This window comes from Anguilla anguilla, chromosome 9 (genome assembly GCF_013347855.1).
Source record: "Anguilla anguilla isolate fAngAng1 chromosome 9, fAngAng1.pri, whole genome shotgun sequence".
Taxonomy (NCBI): domain Eukaryota; kingdom Metazoa; phylum Chordata; class Actinopteri; order Anguilliformes; family Anguillidae; genus Anguilla; species Anguilla anguilla.
Genome location: NC_049209.1, coordinates 44,688,289 through 44,708,306, shown reverse-complemented (window position 1 = coordinate 44,708,306; position 20,018 = coordinate 44,688,289). Strand labels below are relative to the sequence as shown.

The window sequence follows — 20,018 nt, the reverse complement described above, 5'->3', positions numbered from 1 at the left end:
TTCAGAAATTAGATATCCACGACAAGTTTAAACCAGTTTGCAACTGAAAACCGTTTTAATATTGAAGGTCCTTTTTGGATATACAAGAACTTCCTGCATTGTTTGTTTTTTATTAACATTAAACTCCACCCCTATACAATTCTGCAATGCTCTATCTACTGAACTAACTCGTTTAAGGGCAAATTCAAGTGTAAAAGACAATGTAAACAAAATGTTATGAACTGATGCAATGGATCACAGATTTATTTTTTTCATGACAATAATTTGAATTATGCTTATATATAGTCTATAACACATTTTACAAACACTCACACACATTGTCAATTTACATCATACACCACACCGTTGTAAATTATTACCTTTCAGGACATTCAGTCAGATCAGTCTTTGTACGTTTCTAATAGTAAAACTATTGTTGGGTAATGAGACATTATTATTTAATTTATTTTTCTGGCATGCATCAGTCAAACGACACAGTGGTCAGCAGTTACATATTAGCATATTAAATACATACAGTAAATGATTAAACACAAAGCAGTAAAGTTAAGTTTAAATTTTCTTTTCTCATAAGGAGTGGCATAAAAGAATAGTGAACCTTTATTTTATTTTATTTTTTTTAAACACTGAGGTAATTTCCTTCTTTGATGTTTTACAAGAAACAATTTCACAACTAAATTCCCCAAACCAGTGGTCATTTAGGCAGTCTCTTAGCTGCTGATTTCATAGTGAACCCACATGAACTTTGGTACACCTTTATTAATTCCCTAGATTGATCGATAAATGTAAATTTCCATTGGCTTATGAGAACATGTAGAATACTGAAAATATTATGCAGAATGGAGGGCACCGTGACAAATGTCCCATTTTGTAAATGAAGGGCTTGCTGTTACGTGAGGGCTAGGAAGTCGAGTGTGTGAGATGAGGCACGTTGTAGCGCAGCTCCTCCTCTGGGTGGAGCTCTCACTAGGCTCACGTACACACCTGCTATAAAACGCTGTTTCTCAGGGTCTCTTGCGCTTTCACTCTCGCGCGCCGCGTCTTTCGTGTCCAGCATGGAATCCGTCTACGTTCGTCACGTGGAGCTCCTGGGCTTCGAGAAACGGTTCTACCCCAGCCAGCACTATGTAAGCCTGGAACTGCATAACATGACAGGGATTGTTTTGTTGTCAGTATAAGCATCAGTTATAGCTGTGAAACATGAAAAAAGATCCTTCTATTTACTATAATTTGTTTGGATATAAAAATGGTGTGTTCACATTCAATTTTATATAAAAAACGGAGTTGATATATTTTTATTGGATTATTGGTATAGAAGTCTATATTTAAATGACTATCAAAAAGATGCCTGAATATTAGAATAACCTGTTGGGATTTTTTTTATTCAAAGGTATACATGGTACTGGTTAAATGGAGCGACTTGTCAGAGAAGTTGATTTACAGAAAATACCCAGAGATCTACACTTTTCATGTAAGTACTGAGTGACCATAACAAGACTGCATTTCTCTCAATGTAACACGTTCAATAGAAACTTCCCATTACTGTAAATCAGAATAGAAGTCTGGATACTGTAGTCAAATAGCATTTCTCATTAGAAACTACTTGGAGTGAGCTAAAATGGCAGGCTGCACAGTTGTGAGGTGTTAAACTGTTGTGTGCCTTTTGTGTTTCTGGATTGCAGAAATCCCTGAAAGAAATGTTCCCAATTGAGGCTGGGGACATTGACGCCAAAGACAGAATCATTCCGTCCCTCCCAGGTAAGGCATTTTTCCTGCCCCCAGTCCTGGTCAAGCAAAAGTGTGAACATGAGCATGCAGACTTTTTGGTACATTTTGATCACAAAGAAAATGTTCCATATTTGTTAAGTAAACGTTATGCCAACCCTGTTGTTATTTATGAGTCAATCATGGATAGAACGTACTTAAAGTTGAATGCACTCTTTCAGTTTATCAAATGCAGAACATCTGAACAGGCATTTAGCCTAATTAAAATGTGTGTTTTGTTCACATTCTAAACCAGTTGTACAGTGTAGTAATTAGCTGTCAGGCAAAAATATGTATTTAAATGTTGATACAAAATGTCGATATTGCAGTCGATATCTCACTTTTGTCAGTCAGTTGGCAAACGAGGAAACACCTGCAATCCGTCAAGCATTGCAAACAGGAAGCAAGTCTCTTTTTCAGTTTTCAGCTAAACATAGAGAAGCGTGTATGAAAGGCAATTGCAGAGATGCTAATGACTGGTGCTGCCCGGTGTGTTTGCTGTGTTAACTGTGTTTGCTCACGATGGCTGTTAAGGCTGAGCAATGCCTGCGAATAAGCAGAGGCGGGGTTACTGTGCTTACAAACTGCTCTGTGTTTCCTGTTGCCAATTCTTGCCAAATAGTACATGTCGTGTTAGCCAATAGATGACCAACAATTTTTCCCAGTCAGCAGCACTGTCAAAGCAAGGGGTACAGTTGGAGTCTGTTTTTGATCTCTACAGTACAACGTTCCCTCGCCGGGTGATATTTGTACTGTAGAATACTAATCTAAAATGTTAAAGGGTACAACGGGCGTACCTTTGTGGGTACTGCCCCAGTGACAGGCCATTGTGGTGGTTTGTCCTTGGTTTTGTGAAGCAGTAACCTGTGCATATTGAGACCACCACAGTCACGACCGGAAGGACGCTCCGTGGCGTCACACCACGGCCTTTTGATCTGTACAAGGAAACACCTGCGCGGCTCGTTTAGGTACCGGACAGGTGGCGTAGCCAAGATATGAAATGAAACCAGAACAAGGACTTTCCCATTTAGCAAAAGTCCAGCGGCAAAACCTGGCCTTGATGTAATCTTTAAGAAATGAGGATGTGGCTGACAGTTCGCAAAGCTTATGCAATACTGGAGGAATTGTGGATCATGGGCATCGCTTATTTTGTTTTCATTTTCGGATATCCATTGTGATATGATTCATGGGGTTTGCAGCAATCCAAAAATAAAACAACACACAGAAGAATCAAATAGGAGAAAAAAGGTTGACTTCCTCATTTAGTCTCACTTCCCTGATCTTTTAGTAATACATATTCCTATATGAATACACTGTATTTTATGTGCTGAACTCTTTTTTTAACTCTATCCGATTCTATTCATTTATTTGATCTTCCTCACTGCACACTGATAAACTTCAGGATAAATACAGTAGGCCTATCTGTTTCTGATCTAAAGCTAATTTGAGGTACAGCATGTTATATATGTGTGCGCGCGCGCGAGCGCGCTGAAATGTACGAAATAAAACCAAAGATATGGGATTTGAATTTATACACGCATATATGTAAACATATCCTTATATGATTTATACATTAATAAATATCAGTCTGTTTCCTCTCCACATTTGACAGCGCCGAAGTGGTTTGACAATCAGAAGACAACAGAGACGAGGCAAGGCACGCTGGCAGGGTACTGCCGCGATCTCATCGCCCTGCCGCCGAAGATCTCCCGCTGCCAGCTGGTGCGGGAATTTTTCCAGGTCAGACCGGAGGACGAGAATCCACCTGCACCGCACCCGTGAGTACGAGCCAAACAACGAAACACATGCGGCGGGCCACATCGCATAAATGTGCAGACACTTAACGAATGTTTCCTGTACAGGTATAAAAGAAATGAAACCTTCGTGATGTCAAAGGACAGAGCAAGAGACAACAAAACTGGTAATAGCCTGTTCTTTTCCTTTAATATTATTTAATTTAGGGATATGCGCAGAAAACGCATGTTTCCTGGATGACTTACCAAAGCATTCATATTTCATTAAATCTGTCTGAATCACTTGAATGTTTATTCAAAAATTCCTGTGGACACCTTACTGAAGACTACAGCAATAGAGTACCTCTATTTGTTTACACTTATGACAGATATAATAGGTAAAAGGCAGAGAAGCAATATTTTAACGGCAGCTGATCAGCATAGTCTTTGCTGGTCTTGTCATTCTCAAAAGTGTCAACTTGACCACTTGTTTTTTTATTTTATTTTGGTAAATGTCCACTATGAAGCACTATGAATGATGCTATAAAAATGAAGATTATTATTATATTTGATAGATATATTGATGGATTTGCTAGGGATACTGTACAGTGTCACAAGGGTCTCTTTTGACTACCGTTTCACACTTTTTTTAAACAGAGATTACAGGTCCTATTATCCTGGAGACTTACAGAGTGATCGCAGACTACAAGCAGAGCTCCAAGTACGAGCTCAGCCTGGAAGTGGGAGCTTTGGTGGACATTGTTGAAAAGACCACTAACGGTTAGTCCACAACGTGAGCTCCAGATCCACTGACATCCACACCTGAGTACCCCAAAACCCACTCTTCCTCTTTCAAGTACTTCCTTGCAAATTTGCTAACGGGGACAGGAAGTCCTGATGATTAAACGCTAGGCTGATAAAGTGCCTGTGCGGAACAGACAGAAGCGTTTAGGGCCACACCTCACATCTGACTTCCACCACCTGCTTTATTAAAAAATAATTTTCTGGTTCACTGTGTCCATCGCTTTCATATTCAAGAACACGGAGAGAAACGTTAAGATGGATACTGTTACCCCACAGACTGGGAAATTCCACCAGGTTCTTGGGGTTACTTTCTGATGAGGAAGTATCTTCCTGCAGCTGTGTTTGCTCACGATGGCTGTTAACCTAAAGGCTGGGCAATGTCTGCAAATGAGCAGACGCGGGGTTACTGTGCTTACAAACTGCTCTGTGTTTCCTGTTGCCAAATCTTGCCAAATAGTACATGTCGTGTTAGCCAATAGACGACTAACAATTTTGTCCCAGTCAGCAGCACTGTCAAAGCAAGGGGTACAGTAGAAGTCTGTTTTTGCTCTCTACAGTACAATGTTCTCTCACTGGGTCATATTTGTACTGTAGAATACTAATCTAAAAGATTAATTGATTAATTGGTACAAAATACCTTTGTGGGTACTGCTGCAGTGACAGGCCATTGTAACCCTATAGGAAGTATTTTTGCACATTCTTTCTGACTGTGAATGTATGACATTGGTCAGTTGAGAGATTTTCCCTGCGTCCCTGGGCTGGGGGTGGCAAGGAGGAAATGCTCATTTTAATGAATTGAAAAATCCTTATAAGAACATTTTGGGTATTTTTTTCAATTCATGGAAATTGAATTGACCTGAACCCTGCTGCACTCACACCCATGAACCCGCAACTTTTTGTCTCCACCCCCCCTCAGGCTGGTGGTTCTGCCAGTGTGACTCACGACGTGGCTGGGTACCCGCTTCCTACCTGGAGCCCCTGGAGGGACCCGAAGAGGGCGAGGAACCAGAGCCCGACTACGAAGGCAAGGCCGCAAATATTAAAATATTGCAGCAGTCACCTCAACCTTTTCTGTATTTTTGATACTGGTGAACTGCGGACTGGGTGAATAAGTTTGCTCATGAATAAGTTTGTCTCTGCAGGGGAGCTGTACGTCGCCACGAAAGGCTACGAAGCTGTGGAAGATGACGAGCTGACTCTTGTTGCTGGGGAGACCATAGAGGTCATCCACAAATTGCTGGACGGCTGGTGGGTGGTCAGGTACGATGGCCGAAAAAAACACGCGGTTTTTAATTTCCTCTTTGTGTTGGTTCAATGACTCTGTTAAGGGGAACGTGGTGATGGCGAAAGTGTAGCAATGTACATCTGGCTCTTGTGGTAGTTAGTCTGTTTTGTTACCCCTGACTGAGAACGCGACCACTTTTGAAATAGCACGGCTGTCTTACGCAAGGGCGATAGAAACTGAAATTCAGCTTGGAAACTGTGTAGTGAAACAATCATATGCAAAGAGGAAGTGGCCTCAAAGTGCGGTGTGCGATCTGACAGAAAGGGAGAGCAAACGGGGCACTACCCTTCCATGTTCCTGTTCAAGACGGGGGAGAAGAAAGAGGCGACGAATGAGGGGACCGCTTTCAGGAGGCAGACACCACCGCCCAGGAGGTAAGGCTCGTCTCTTTGCAGACCTGGCAACCTGAGAGACATAATTACTAGTGGACTTGGCAGGGCCTCCTTCTCCATGAGTACAGACTGCACACCACAGCCAAATGGATCTGTTGATAAACGTTCATTATATTAACTTCACTTTGCAAATGCTCATATTCAAAATGGCTGAAAAAAGTGGAGAACATCAGTGCTATCCCTGTGAATACAAAGGGCAGTATCTCCAAGAGGGCAAAGACATTCCTTTAATAATCAAAAAGCGTACACTCCTCACACGCACTCTTAGCTCCACTCGCATTGAGTCATTCTGCTTTTGCCCGCAGGTCCACAATTCGCAATATCCAGAGTATCCATGCCAAGGGACGCAACAAGATGAGCCAGGACGCCTACCGCAGGAACAGCCGACGCTACCTGCAGCAGCGCGGGCAACGCGCCTCCAGAGAAAGACCCAAACAGCCCCCCCTGCTGGAACGAAGCAACAACAGCGGTAGGTCTCACGGTAGAGCAGTTCTGAAAACTCGGAGCCCATTTTCCTTTCTCAGCTGATCTCAGCTCCGGTCGCCCGTGGGGTCTTTTCACGCTCGTGGCTGCGCGCTGATTCCAGTTTGGTTGGGCTTTGTTTCAGAGAACATCGCTCCCAAGCCAGGGGTCCCCCAGTCCGTTACAGAGCAGAAGGAGGACCTCCCCGCTATCCCTCCGCGCCCTAGTCCGGAGCTCATTCTGGAACGCTGCACGGAAGACACGCGCAAGAAAGTCAGCATCCGCAAAGCCAGCGGAGAGGGTGACGGGCCCACAAAGATCACCTTATAGAAGGCTACTGCGCTGCCCCCCCCACACACACACACACACACACACACACACACACACACACACAACTTTGTGATCTTTTACAAAGCTTTGTCTCTGCACAATGTGAAAAATAGGAGAGGAATTTTCATATGTAAGAGAACATCAGAAAGAATATACAGTACTACTTTCGCTCAACGTGTGTCAATATTCTCATTTTAGGCAATCCTGCATTATTTACACAATTTGTATGTAGATTTTGTATATACTTTTTCAAAGCAATATCTGTGTAGGGTAAAGCTAATTTGCAGTGAACAAGACCTTTCAATGTGTTTGAAGTAAGCGTTCTATCATCCAAGGATCATGGAAGTTTTTCAGCTGAAAAAGGCCTTCTTTAAATAAATAAAGCTAATAATAAGCTTTAAATAAGCTAATTGCTGCAGTACAGCCCCCTGAGAAGATATTACTGTTTACAAGATGTAATTGTTTATAAATTGCAACTTTGTTTTATGAAGGACACCCGTTGCTTTTTTCATTTTGAATAAAAACATAAAATAAAATTGTGTGTATATTATTGTTATTACTATAATTCAATACCCCATTAACAACTTCAGTAAAAATGGGATTAGTTTCAGTAAAAGCAAATTAAATCAGAGAGAAGTTGAAAAGGGAACTTTTCCCCCCTTCGTTTAGTTCACTTACACATTATATACCCTACGGTAGGCGGCAGTATGCACTAAACTGTGATTTCGGCTGTCGTTAGAATACAAAATAAGATCAGAGGTCAGAGTTCGTTGAGCGGTCACTGTCATGGCTGCCTTCACGTAGCAACACAATGCGTAAATTTATGAACATAGCAAGCATAAAATAGCCTGTGAAGTATGTTATTGAGACACATACCATGTTTCTTTATAACGGATAACAGTTGATCATATTAAATCTATTGATGCGGAATTTAAAAGAAAGCCCGATTAAAAACGAACTGAGGTCAGCTAGCTATCTCACTACCTAGCAGTAGTAGGCAAGCTGCAAGGTGAGTTTAAAATGAATGAGTGATCTAGCATGAAAATGATTGTTAATAACTGAATTTCAGCAACTGGCTAGATATCTAGTCGCACGACAGTGCTTGTAGAATGGTGTTAATATATGTCAATAGATATTCTAGATTGTGACTTATGCCAAGGCTATGCATGGGGTCTAAAACGTTTTTAAATCGCATCGTCATTATTTTCAGTTCAGCTGAAACCCAGTGATTCTGTTGGATAGCGGAACATCTTGAAATGTTACACATGCTTAAAGTTTGCTGTTAAACGAGTTCAGAAGGTTGAAATATATAGCTAGCTTGAATGTTTAGTAACGTTAGCTCAGTTTAATAACATGCTAGGAACAGTTGTTGGAAATCTGCAATAGCAATACTTCTTCACACTGACACCAGTGTTTTAAATTAAATATCTGGGGGGGGGGGGGGGGCACATAAAAGTGAGATTTTTTTTTCACCCGTTCCTTGGGTTGTTCAGAGCACGTGTCAACAAAGCATGTAGCGTGATTGCTAAGACCCCATTGAAATGCAGCTTCGCCTCTGTTTGGTCACAGTAATGACGTTATTTCTAACTCATTGCTCATAAATATAGCTCGATATTGGAAACAAATCCAATCATTCGACTCTTTCCTTGGCCAATATTGTAAAGGATAAAGCACCTAAAATCTGATGCAATGTCTTTTTTTCACTTTTATCTATTCACTCAAAGGTATGCTTATTAGGTTCTGATAATACAGCATCTTGACTGCCCTTGCCCAATCTCATCTGTGTACTTACCTGTTAACTTGTGTCACAAATGCAGTGTGTGTCCCCCAGGGACAGAATTGCACTCAAATTCTTGGTAAATTCAGTTCTGGCATATACAATCATAGCCCCATGTTCCACCATCACTGTTATAAATAAGTAATGTAACCTGTAAACTGTTGTTTCTTGTGTTAGTGACGTACTGACTTTAAAACTAGCCACTGTAATAAATGTGACCCAAACGTGTTCAGCCTCTTGTGTTGGTGACCTAATTACCCCAGAGCTCACCAGTGTAATGTGACAGCCATATAACCTGAATGACGTTCTCACTCTGGTGATAGGCGGCTGAAGGACAAGATGTCCGTTGCCTGTGTTCGGTTGTTCAGAAGGCCCAGCGTCGTGCTGGGGATCCGTAGGTACACGACCCCCAGCCAGAACCCAAGAACTACAGTTCCCAAGGAGCACGGCGGGCCAGTGTTCCAGTACGCAGGCAAGCACAGAAGGCCCAAGGATAAGGTGTTTGTGTGGGGCTTCAGCTACACGGGAGCCTTGGGGATTCCCAGCTTTGTGGTTCCTGACAGTGGAAAGAAAAACCCCAGGAAGTACCAGCTCACACCCTACCGGCTGGAGACTGAGCAGAAGGTAAAGCACCCCGAATACCCACGCCGGCACATTGAGAGAACGCACTTCCCCTCACCTCATTTGCCCACTGGGAGTCAACACAAAGTGTTTGGTGGCAGTGTAGCACAGTGGGTAAGGAACTGGGCTTGTAACCGAAAGGTCATAGGTTCAATTCCCGGGTAGGACACTGCCGTTGTACCCTTGAGCATTGCTTCAGTATACATCCAGCTGTATAAATGGATACAATGTAAAAATTAAAAAAAATGCTACGTAAAAGTTGTGTAAGTCACTCTGGATAAGAGCGTCTGCTAAATGCCTGTAATGTAAATGTAAATGACTCAGCCTGCTCTTTCATTTAGCGTAAACACTTCTGATACCGTAGCATTTACGAGATAAAGCTCCCTGCTGTCTCTAACTGTCCGCAGCAGCACACGAGTAAACTGCACTTTCTCACCCCCCACGTCATTCAGATCTCCTCGGCGGCCTGTGGCTATGGGTTCACCCTGCTGTCCTCGACCACGCAGGACCTGACCAAAGTGTGGGGGATGGGCCTGAACAAGGACTCCCAGCTGGGGTTCCAGCGCTCGCAGCGCGACCGCCGTGAGTGCTACTGCTCCATCCTGCTGACCGTTCGCCCGTTCTCCGCTGGCACCGCAGGTCCCTGCTCAAGATTGGGGATAGCATAGCAGAGCATAACATAGCATAGCATAGCAGAGCATAGCAGAGCATAGAATAGCAGAGCATAACAGAGCATAGCATAGCATAACATTACATAGCATAGCAGAGCATAACATAACATAGCATAGCATAACATAACATGGCATAGCAGAGCATAGAATAGCAGAGCATAGAATAGCAGAGCATAACATAGCATAGCATAGCATAACATTACATAGCATAACAGAGCATAACATGGCATAGCAGAGCATAGAATAGCAGAGCATAACAGCGTAACAGAGCATAACATAGCATAGCATAGCATAACATAGCATAACATAGCAGAGCATAACATAGAATGGCAGAGCATAACGTAGCATAACATAGCATAGCAGAGCATAGAATAGCAGAGCATAACATGGCATAACATAGCATAACATAGCAGAGCATAACATAATATAGCATAACATAACAACTTAGCATTACATAGCATAGCATAATGTAACGTAACATAGCTTACCATAACATAACATAACATGACATGGAATGACATGACTTAGCATAGCATAATATGACATAGCTTAACGTAACATAACATAGCATAGCATGACATAACATAACATGACATAATGACAAGAACTGGCCATTCAGTCCAAAAATGCTAGCCATTTTCCTACCACTGAAGTCTACCTAGTGCTCGGGTTACCTGCAAACTAGATGGTATCTAGCACCGTATAAAGCCTGGCCTTGAAAGCCTCCAGAGTTTCTGCCTCTACTCCATGACCTGGCAGGCTGTTTCGCACAGTGACCACTCTCCGTATGAAAAAATGCTTCCTAATGTCTGTGTGGAATTTACGTTTTGCTAATTTCCATTTATGTCCCCTCATTCTACTGACAGAACTCAACCTGAAGAATCTCTTGTAGTTCACTTTGTTAATCCTCTTTATGAATTTAAAAGCCCCATAAAAGCATTTTAAAAGCAGCGATATTTCAGATATTAGGCTAACTGTCTTAGCTTACATTACGCCCATTTGGCAGACACTCTTATCCAGAGAGACTTAAAATTAGAAGACAAGTGCATTAATTTGGTTAAGAGCAACAGTAACACTATAGGTGGGAGGCAAATACTCAGAGACCACAAATGTGGAAACCTAGGATTGACTGTAAACTTGTAAAGACTGTTAGGGAAACTACAAGACGGTTACGTAAAAGCAACTTAGTAAAATAACAAGATTACAATGCAAAAAATATCAATGGCAAATAATGTAACAACAAAAAGAAGTGCAGTCAATAGAGGTGCAATTGATTGTGCCCGCAGTTTCCAAGCTGCTGGCAGCATAAGTGCTAGAGAGGGCCAGGGAGGACCCTGTCTAATATGCAGCACAGTCAAGAGGCAAAACCACACAAAAAGTTCTCTCTCTCACTCTCCCCTATCTTTCTCTACCTCACCTTCCTTCTATTTCTTTCTCTGTATCCCTTTCCTGCTCTCTCTCCCATTTCTCCTCTCTTTCTCCCTCTCTCCCTCTCTCCTCCTCCTCCTCCTCCTCCTACCCCTACCCCCATCCTCAGAAAAGAGTTATGACTACGTGCTGGAGCCGTCCCCAGTGTCCCTGCCCTTGGATAGGCCGCAGGAGACTCGGGTGGTCCAGGTGGCCTGTGGGCGTGCCCATTCCCTGCTGCTCACTGACTCAGAGGGAGGTAAGTGGACGCGGGGGTGAGGCTGCAGCAGAGCAGTCAGGTGTTCACACTGGCCTGGCTAAAATTCATTCAGAACCGTGTCATAAAGCAGTCAATTTGGTCATCAGGTACTGGAAAACTCATGCACCATGCCACCGTACATTTTAAGATGTGCAAAAAAAAAAAAAAAACATCAAGTATGTGGTTTCAGCTAATCTTTAAAAAAAGACCACTCAATCTGACGGTCACTTTCAATAAAATGTTTTTTCTATTGTGTCAGGATTTGTTTTTGATTACTTTTGTGATATAATATGCCTTTGTATCTTAGTAAGCAAAGTGTTCTTTCCTTGCTAAGGCCCATTCATTGCTTGTGTCCTTTCGCAGTGTTCAGTCTGGGGAACAATGCTTATGGACAGTGTGGGAGGAAAATTGTGGAGGATGAAACATACAGGTACATCTCACCTATACTATAAATATACTGGTACACATCACCTATACCATAAATATACAGGTACATCTCACCTATTCCATAAATATACAGGTTCATCTCACCTATTGTATAAATATACAGGTACATCCTCCTATACAATATATATACAGGCACATTTCACCTATATCATACATATACAGGTACATCTCACCTATTCCATATCTAAACAGGTACATCTCATTTGTGCTATAAATGTTCAGGTGCATCTCACTTATGCTATAAATACACAGGTACGTCTCACCTATACCATAAATATACTGGTACATCTTACTCATGCTATAAATGTACAGATGTACAGATCTCACCTATACCATTTTGGGCTGTGTTGTCAGATGTGACATGCAGGTAATGCTTTAACGGTGTTCTGTTTAAATATTGAAAAATACATAAATATATAGAGTAATGAGCCAAAGGTGCTTTGAGATGTTAGATGGGAGGTAAATAACTAGAGCAAACTCCTTCGTAGAAATTTTGGACTTTTTCTGTCCTTTGAAGGTGCAGTTATAAATGGATGGCCGTTTTCAAAAAGCATTACCTTGCTGGCTACAGATAGCGCTACAATATTTCAGCAGCGAAGAGCTCGTTGTGCGTGGTCGTTGTCCCTGACGTCTCTGTGCCGTTGGTATGGGGGAAGCTTAATCAGGCCCACCCCTCTGACTGAAATAGCCCACCGAAGTGACCTTCCTGCGGTGATGAAGCCGTCCGCGTGTGTAATTGATTGATGGCCGCTGTCTTCGCCCTGTCTCTCTCTCTCTCTCGACAGCGGCAGCCACGTCGTTCACAAGATCGAGGGCTTCGACAGCCGAGTCGTTCAGGTGAGCCCGGTCTGGTCCGTGTTCCTCGCACCCCCCCGACGCGGTGTCCAAAAGCAGACCGTTCCGTTCTCACACCCTCCAATGCTAATTTGAGCGAAACTGCACTTAAAATCCATACTTAAATTCATCAGTGTATTGATAAAGTAATGCGCTGTATGCGGAACATTGGGGAGCCTGAGCAGAAAGCAGCCTTCCTCGTTTTTGTAACGTAATGAAGATGGGTCCCGTGTCTGGAGGTAATGGTGCTTAGTGCTCGTTACGACGTGAACACGCTCGGCGCTCGTAAACGTATTTATTCTTATTAAATCTAGATTACAGCTGAGAATTGATGCGATGTCTTAGCGCTCCTTCTGTTAGATTGCCCCGAGAAGCTTATTGTGCAAGAGGGCGCAGTTAGTTTAATCTCCCAGGCGCCGCTCTCGAATTAGCGCTCGCATTTGTCTCCCCGATTGGCTGGTGAGGACATAAAGTACCCAGAACACGCGGGAGCCACCTCACGCTGTAGAGCAGAGGTAGGGAGCGAGGGCCAAATAAATCTCTTTATGGTTTTCATTCCAACTTCTAGCCTTAATTACTTAGCGAGCCCCTTACATTTATGCCATCTGACATTTTAACTACATTTCCTGATAAGCGCATGAATGACAGCTAAAGACAATCCCTGTTTGAAACGTTTTGCTGTGATTTAATTGGCGAGTAAACCCGTGTTGGTGTGTATACAGCCTGTTGGCTCATTTAGCCAGTGGAAACAAAGAGCTGCACGCACACCGGCCCCCCAAGGCCAGAACTGACACAGTGACTCAGTGATGCAATGGCTTCCTCCTGCCTGCAGGTGGCGTGCGGGCAAGATCACAGTCTGTTCCTGACCGAGACGGGCAAGGTGTACGCCTGTGGGTGGGGGGCGGACGGTCAAACAGGTCAGTGTTCCCCCCCCCCCCCCCCGACTAGTACACATCTCCCTAAATCCCCTTTTCACTGCTCTGCAAAACAACAGTGTTCACACACCCATGGTGGGAAGAGGACCTCTGGCTCTTTATGCAAAGATGCCAGGGAAACAGCCCACGAGCTGGAATAAATTTAAATGCCTGATGCGTGTCAGTGATTTGTAGTGCTTTCATTTTGCTTGTGTGTGCGTGTGATTGTGTAAGCGGCTTGTGGCGGCACAAATTGGTGAAACTGTTAGTCTATTACATGGTATAAAAAGGAGAGATTAACCTGACGCCTAGCATACACTCAGACGCACACACACACACTCACGCACACACACACACACACATGCATACACACACTCTCACACACACACACACACACACACACGCATACACACACTCTCACACACACACACACACACATGCACACTCACACACATGCACACTCACGCTCACGCTCATGCACACACACACACACACTCTCACACACACACACGCACACACACACACACACACATGCATACACACACACGTGGTCATATATTGGGCGCAAGCCACATTTAAGCGTGTTAGTTTCTGTTGTAACCACAGGGCTGGGTCACCATGACATCAGCCCTCACCCGCTGCCCGTGGCGGGGGACCTGGGCGGAGTCAGGGTGTGTCAGGTGACCTCGTACGGAGACTGCAGCCTGGCCGTGTCGCAGGACGGCCACGTTTTCGGCTGGGGGAACTCCGAGTACTTCCAGCTGTCTGCTGTGACTGAAGCCACACAGGTAAGGCCATGTCTGGGGGAGGGGTGGGTGGGGTCTGTGGAAATGACATAACTCTCCACTGTGAACAAAAATCTCAAAGGTCTTCAGGCTGGAGTTCAGTTTTCTTGGCTAATGCTTAAACTTTTTTTTTTTTACAAGAATAGGTGCCAGGGCTGTGTTGGTTTAAAAATGTACCAGAAACAATGGAGCGTTGTGATTGGTGGAATTAGCCCTTGTCCGGGAGATTTTTGGTGCTGGATTCAGAGCGGGTGATTCATTGCGGTGACTCCCGGATTTGATTGTGTCGCATTCCTGAGAGATTCGTTTCCCCCGCCGTCCTCTCTCCACAGATCAGCTCTCCGCGCCTCCTCCCCCTGGAGGGCGTGGGGAGGGTGCAGCAGGCGGCCTGTGGGGGGACACAGGTGGCCGTTTTGAATGGTAAGGCCGGCTATCCGTCCTGCTCTTCAGTACACAGAGGGGTTAAATGGAGGTGGGGGCTGTTCAACGATCATCTTGATGAAGGGATAAGAAAAGAGACGTGGTTCGGTTTTGGCCTACTGTTTTTCAGGATAGGCATTCCTGAACGAAGGTCTTGGAAACTCCTGGGTTCTCTAAAGGATACCTGGGGGGTCCTCAGCAAAATGGACACTTCCAGAATGTTCAATAGCTGCTGAATTGCTGCTTGTAGAGAGTGCTGGATAAAGGTGTCAAAAAACTGTTTTATTGGGGTTGGGGTCCTCCAGTAACATGCTTACTTTAGGAGGCCTTGGAGCTCCTGCTGTAGAGGATGGAGTGTAACATAGTGATGTCACAGAAGTCTGTTCTAATGAACTGAAAAATCCCTTATCCATACCAGACTGCTCCCGCGCACCATATTGTTGTGTCTTTGTATGTTTCACACCAATTTATCTCGTAGCACACAAGCAGAACTGCTAGAAGATATGAGTTGCTGGACTGACGAGGGCCTTTGTTCATTTTTGGCGCTTTGTCTTTGCAGACAAAGGGGAAGTGTTCGTCTGGGGCTACGGCATCCTGGGAAAAGGGCCTGACCTATCGGAGTCCAGGACGCCCGAAATGATTCCGCCCACGCTTTTCGGGAAGTCGGAGTTTAACCCCGCGGTGACCGTCACTCGGATCCACTGCGGCCTCACGCACTTCGCGGCTATCACAGGTATGAGAGTCACGCTCGGGCTGTTCGGCTATCACAGGTATGAGAGTCACGCTCGGGCTGTTCGGCTATCACAGGTATAAGAGTCACGCCCGGGCTGTTCGGCTATCGCAGGTATAAGAGTCACGCCCGGGCTGTTCGGCTATCACAGGTATAAGAGTCACGCTCGGGCTGTTCGGCTATCACAGGTATGAGAGTCACGCTCGGGCTGTTCGGCTATCACAGGTATAAGAGTCACGCTCGGGCTGTTCGGCTATCACAGGTATAAGAGTCACGCCCGGGCTGTTCGGCTATCACAGGTATAAGAGTCACGCCCGGGCTGTTCGGCTATCACAGGTATAAGAGTCACGCCCGGGCTGTTCGGCTATCACAGGTATAAGAGTCACGCCCGGGCTGTTCGGCTATCACAGGTATGAGAGTCACGCCCGGGCTGTTGGGCTATCACAGGTATGAGAGTCACGCCCGGGCTGTTCGGCTATCACAGGTATGAGAGTCACGCCCGGGCTGTTCGGCTATCACAGGTATGAGAGTCACGCCCGGGCTGTTCGGCTATCACAGGTATGAGAGTCACGCCCGGGCTGTTCGGCTATCACAGGTATGAGAGTCACGCCCGGGCTGTTCGGCTATCACAGGTATAAGAGTCACGCTCCGGCTGTTCGGCTATCACAGGTATAAGAGTCACGCTCCGGCTGTTCGGCTATCACAGGTATGAGAGTCACGCCCGGGCTGTTCGGCTATCACAGGTATGAGAGTCACGCCCGGGCTGTTGGGCTATCACAGGTATAAGAGTCACGCTCCGGCTGTTCGGCTATCACAGGTATAAGAGTCACGCTCCGGCTGTTCGGCTATCACAGGTATGAGAGTCACGCCCGGGCTGTTCGGCTATCACAGGTATGAGAGTCACGCCCGGGCTGTTCGGCTATCACAGGTATAAGAGTCACGCCCGGGCTGTTCGGCTATCACAGGTATAAGAGTCACGCTCGGGCTGTTCGGCTATCACAGGTATAAGAGTCGCGCCCGGGCTGTTCGGCTATCACAGGTATGAGAGTCACGCCCGGGCTGTTCGGCTATCACAGGTATGAGAGTCACGCCCGGGCTGTTCGGCTATCACAGGTATGAGAGTCACGCCCGGGCTGTTGGGCTATCACAGGTATAAGAGTCACGCTCGGGCTGTTCGGCTATCACAGGTATAAGAGTCACGCCCGGGCTGTTCGGCTATCACAGGTATAAGAGTCACGCTCGGGCTGTTGGGCTATCACAGGTATAAGAGTCACGCCCGGGCTGTTCGGCTATCACAGGTATAAGAGTCACGCCCGGGCTGTTGGGCTATCACAGGTATGAGAGTCACGCCCGGGCTGTTCGGCTATCACAGGTATAAGAGTCACGCCCGGGCTGTTGGGCTATCACAGGTATAAGAGTCACGCCCGGGCTGTTGGGCTATCACAGGTATAAGAGTCACGCTCGGGCTGTTCTGTGTGGGGCTACTGCGTGTGACCGTCTCTTCAGGACATCTTTGAATGTTCTACTCTTTGAATGGTCTCCCGACAAAATGAGAGCATTTGCCTGTGAAACGCTGTACAAATAACCTGACAAACATTATCAGAGAGAGCACCTGCCAATAGTTCTAAAGCCGTCATGTGTAAGTTAAGGGATAGTACTGCAGCCATCTTGTGTTAGTTAAGGGAGAGTAATATTCACTTTGTGGTCAGAGCATAATGTAGCCCACTTTGTCCTTTGTTCCAGACGTTATGAAGTATAGTTCAGGCTGCCATATACTCCCAGCAGCTGCAGGCCCTTGTTCTGTAGTTGTTCCAATGACTTTCGGTATGCACTTATTGTGCATCGCTTTGGATAAAAGCATCTGCCAAATAAATGTAAAAAAAAAAATAATAATAATAAAATTTTAAAAAATTAAAAATAAATATATATAGGAGTGTGCATCAGGGAGGGGCCAGTCTGTGGGGTAACTGTGGCGGTAACGCGGTCCGATCCGTTGCAGACCGCGGGGAGCTCTTCGTCTGGGGGAAGAACCTGCGCGGCTGCCTGGGCATCGGGAAGCGGCAGGACCAGCACTTCCCCTGGCGGGTAAGAGACCGCCGGAAATGCACCGCGCACCGTCTGCGGAGCGGCCGCGGTCCGATCGCCCGGGACCCAATCAGCAGTCAGCTTTCTGCTAGCTGTTCGATTCGAGTGCACGTTCTCAAACTGATTTCCAATGGGAGTGTTAAGTATGCAGTGTCATTTTAGAGCTGGATGCTGCTTGCTGTTCAGAAATGCAGCGCTGACCGTACCGTTTAGGATCTTGGTAGGGCAAATGAAATTTGTGTTACCCGTGCACAGACGTGCAGAGAGGATTTTGTCCCGCTGTGGGGAAGGTGGTCTTTGGGGTCTTTGAGTGTCACTGCGTGCGTTTCAGGTGACCGTGCCGGGCCAGGTGGTGGACGTGGCCTGTGGGGTGGATCACATGGTGGCGCTGGTCCGGTCGCTGATGTGAGCTGGTCGGCACGGAGCGGCTCCTGCCCCTCCCGCTTTCCCGCGTCGACCGGTGGGGGAAGCCCCGACGCCCATCCCGGCGCCCGCTGAAGGGCGTCAGCCTCGGGAGGAAGTGCACAACTTTTCAGTCCTCTGAGCCCGCCCAAATCCCAGAGTTCTACACCTTCTGGATGGACGCCTGGGTTTCTGGTCTAACCTTCAGCGGAATAAATGTACTGGAGTTAAAGACCATCTGAGGTTGGAATTTGAAAGGGTTTAATCCCGATATTTAGGTCCAGATTTGGAATCCCAAAAAATGTACCGTTCTGTTGGTTCCCTGCTTTTGCCACCTGCACTGGGAGCACAGCAGCAATTGCACACTGCTAGCCTGACAGCGCTGTGTGGGAGAGCTAGCACTTATCAAATAAAGACCGACTGCAGCCGTTGACCTGTAAGTACCTGGGGAGCAGCTAGGGTGCATTTATGTGGAGGGAACCCAAAGACTGGCTTAACTTGGCCCACCCTACCCTGCAGGGTTGAGCCTATCGTGTCTTACTGCTGTGAACTTGCAGGCAGAGACTCAGGCTCACACTAGTGATGACATCAAGGCTATAACCGATATCTCCGCACCATTCTTCTGATGTAAATGTGCACAATGTGGATCCACGTTTTGAAGCCAATATTGCCTCCGATCCTTCTGCTCTCGCCTTGCATTCTGAACTCTACCTTCTGACCACTTCCGTAAGTGTGTAAAAAAAATTTGAAGTATGATCATCACGGAACCAGCTTGGTCGCAGTTTGAGTCAGTTTGTATTCAGTATTAACACCCTGGAAAACCACAGCAGGCCTTGTGAGTAGAGTCGTTTGTGTGTGCTTGTGCAGACAGTTCGACTCACCGTACACACTCGACTACACCCAACTCCTCGCTACCTGAAGTGAGCCAACCTTGTTATTTCTTTGAAAATAAAATTGGATCGCAAAGTGATTTTGGATTCTTGCATTCTGTGATTTCAGAACAGTGAGGACTGTGCGGTGTGCCAGTTGTGCTCTTTCCAGATGAGGTCATTTAAAACCACTTGGCTCGTGGCTGGGTTGTAAGTTTTGCCCTCAGCGCTCCCAGGAGAGCCTCCGTTATGTCACGGGGGGGCCTGAACCCTCGGGCCTGAGCGTTAAAGCGAGCGCTTCACTCCGCCGTCCTCGCCGAAATCCGTCCGACCGACGGCGACGGGTTCCCGGGGCCCCGGCGTCTTCGCCCGGCCTCGTTGCTCAACCCCGCGTAAGCGGAGGAAACCGACGAGGTGTAAATAGCACATTATTGACGGGGCCGTGAATCGGGGAAGGGTCCAAACTCAGAGGCGAAATTGAAAATGCGATTTTGCAAGCGTTTCTCTGAGTGTGTGTGCGCACGATGGCTCACACAGGTGGCGGGGCAGTGGGTGAGTCATCCCACCGCCGTTTCCCCTCCGGCTCACCGTCAGCCAATCGGCTGCAGAGGAGACGGCGAACGGCACAAGGAGCGGCGACTGAAACAGACACGGAAGGACAGATTCGTTTATTACTTTATTATTTTTTTTATTTGCCACACATGAATTTCGTTTTTCGCTAGATTCGCTTCACTCTCTGAAAACACCTTCGCTTCACAATTTGCAGGGGATCAGAAGAAGAAAAAAAAAACGACAGTATAAAAACAGTACAATGCGTTTGTATACAGGTGAGGGGGGGTGGGGGTTGAAATGACACCAACTGTCTCCTACTCGAGCCTGTTTTATTTTTTTTTAAACAAGTGTTGTGGAGAAACATTAGCACGGATGGAGAACAGCGTGTAGGACATTAAGGGGTCGTCACGTGGACCGTACATTCATCATATAGCAGCGGCGTTCGCTTCCTTCTGTCTCGGCTCAGAGCTCCGCTGAC

At 45.9% G+C, this 20,018-nt stretch overlaps 2 protein-coding genes across 3 annotated transcripts; both read left to right on the top strand.

Moving 5' to 3' along the window:
- Positions 1 to 997: 997 nt before the first annotated feature.
- On the top strand, positions 998 to 7,303 carry ncf1 (neutrophil cytosolic factor 1). 2 transcript variants are annotated; one of them, XM_035433990.1, is made up of 11 exons: positions 998 to 1,124; positions 1,388 to 1,468; positions 1,680 to 1,755; positions 3,374 to 3,539; positions 3,624 to 3,682; positions 4,152 to 4,274; positions 5,215 to 5,322; positions 5,441 to 5,558; positions 5,844 to 5,957; positions 6,281 to 6,444; positions 6,583 to 7,303. In XM_035433990.1, exons 1-11 carry the CDS (start codon positions 1,053 to 1,055, stop codon positions 6,765 to 6,767), a joined length of 1,266 nt encoding a protein of 421 aa, XP_035289881.1. In that variant the 5' UTR covers positions 998 to 1,052; the 3' UTR covers positions 6,768 to 7,303. The 2 variants fall into 2 exon arrangements, with proteins under 2 accessions (XP_035289881.1, XP_035289882.1); XM_035433991.1 differs by lacking the exon at positions 998 to 1,124 and adding an exon at positions 1,130 to 1,246.
- Positions 7,304 to 7,532: 229 nt separating this feature from the next.
- Positions 7,533 to 19,089, top strand: rcc1l (RCC1 like). Its single transcript, XM_035432485.1, has 12 exons — positions 7,533 to 7,776; positions 8,868 to 9,168; positions 9,618 to 9,747; positions 11,374 to 11,502; positions 11,866 to 11,932; positions 12,735 to 12,786; positions 13,616 to 13,700; positions 14,304 to 14,485; positions 14,815 to 14,902; positions 15,462 to 15,635; positions 17,632 to 17,717; positions 18,049 to 19,089. Exons 2-12 carry the CDS (start codon positions 8,884 to 8,886, stop codon positions 18,124 to 18,126), a joined length of 1,356 nt encoding a protein of 451 aa, XP_035288376.1. The 5' UTR covers positions 7,533 to 7,776; positions 8,868 to 8,883; the 3' UTR covers positions 18,127 to 19,089.
- Positions 19,090 to 20,018: the final 929 nt, after the last annotated feature.

Bases quoted from the DNA above. Each gene is read 5' to 3' on its own strand.
- rcc1l (XM_035432485.1), top strand. From the start codon at position 8,884: ATGTCCGTTGCCTGTGTTCGGTTGTTCAGAAGGCCCAGCGTCGTGCTG. The intron at 9,748-11,373 runs GTGAGTGCTACT...CCCCATCCTCAG, and splicing joins GCGCTCGCAGCGCGACCGCC to AAAAGAGTTATGACTACGTG. The intron at 14,903-15,461 runs GTAAGGCCGGCT...TTGTCTTTGCAG, and splicing joins ACAGGTGGCCGTTTTGAATG to ACAAAGGGGAAGTGTTCGTC.
- ncf1 (XM_035433990.1), top strand. From the start codon at position 1,053: ATGGAATCCGTCTACGTTCGTCACGTGGAGCTCCTGGGCTTCGAGAAA. The intron at 3,683-4,151 runs GTAATAGCCTGT...TTTTTTAAACAG, and splicing joins AGCAAGAGACAACAAAACTG to AGATTACAGGTCCTATTATC. The intron at 5,559-5,843 runs GTACGATGGCCG...GCGATCTGACAG, and splicing joins GACGGCTGGTGGGTGGTCAG to AAAGGGAGAGCAAACGGGGC.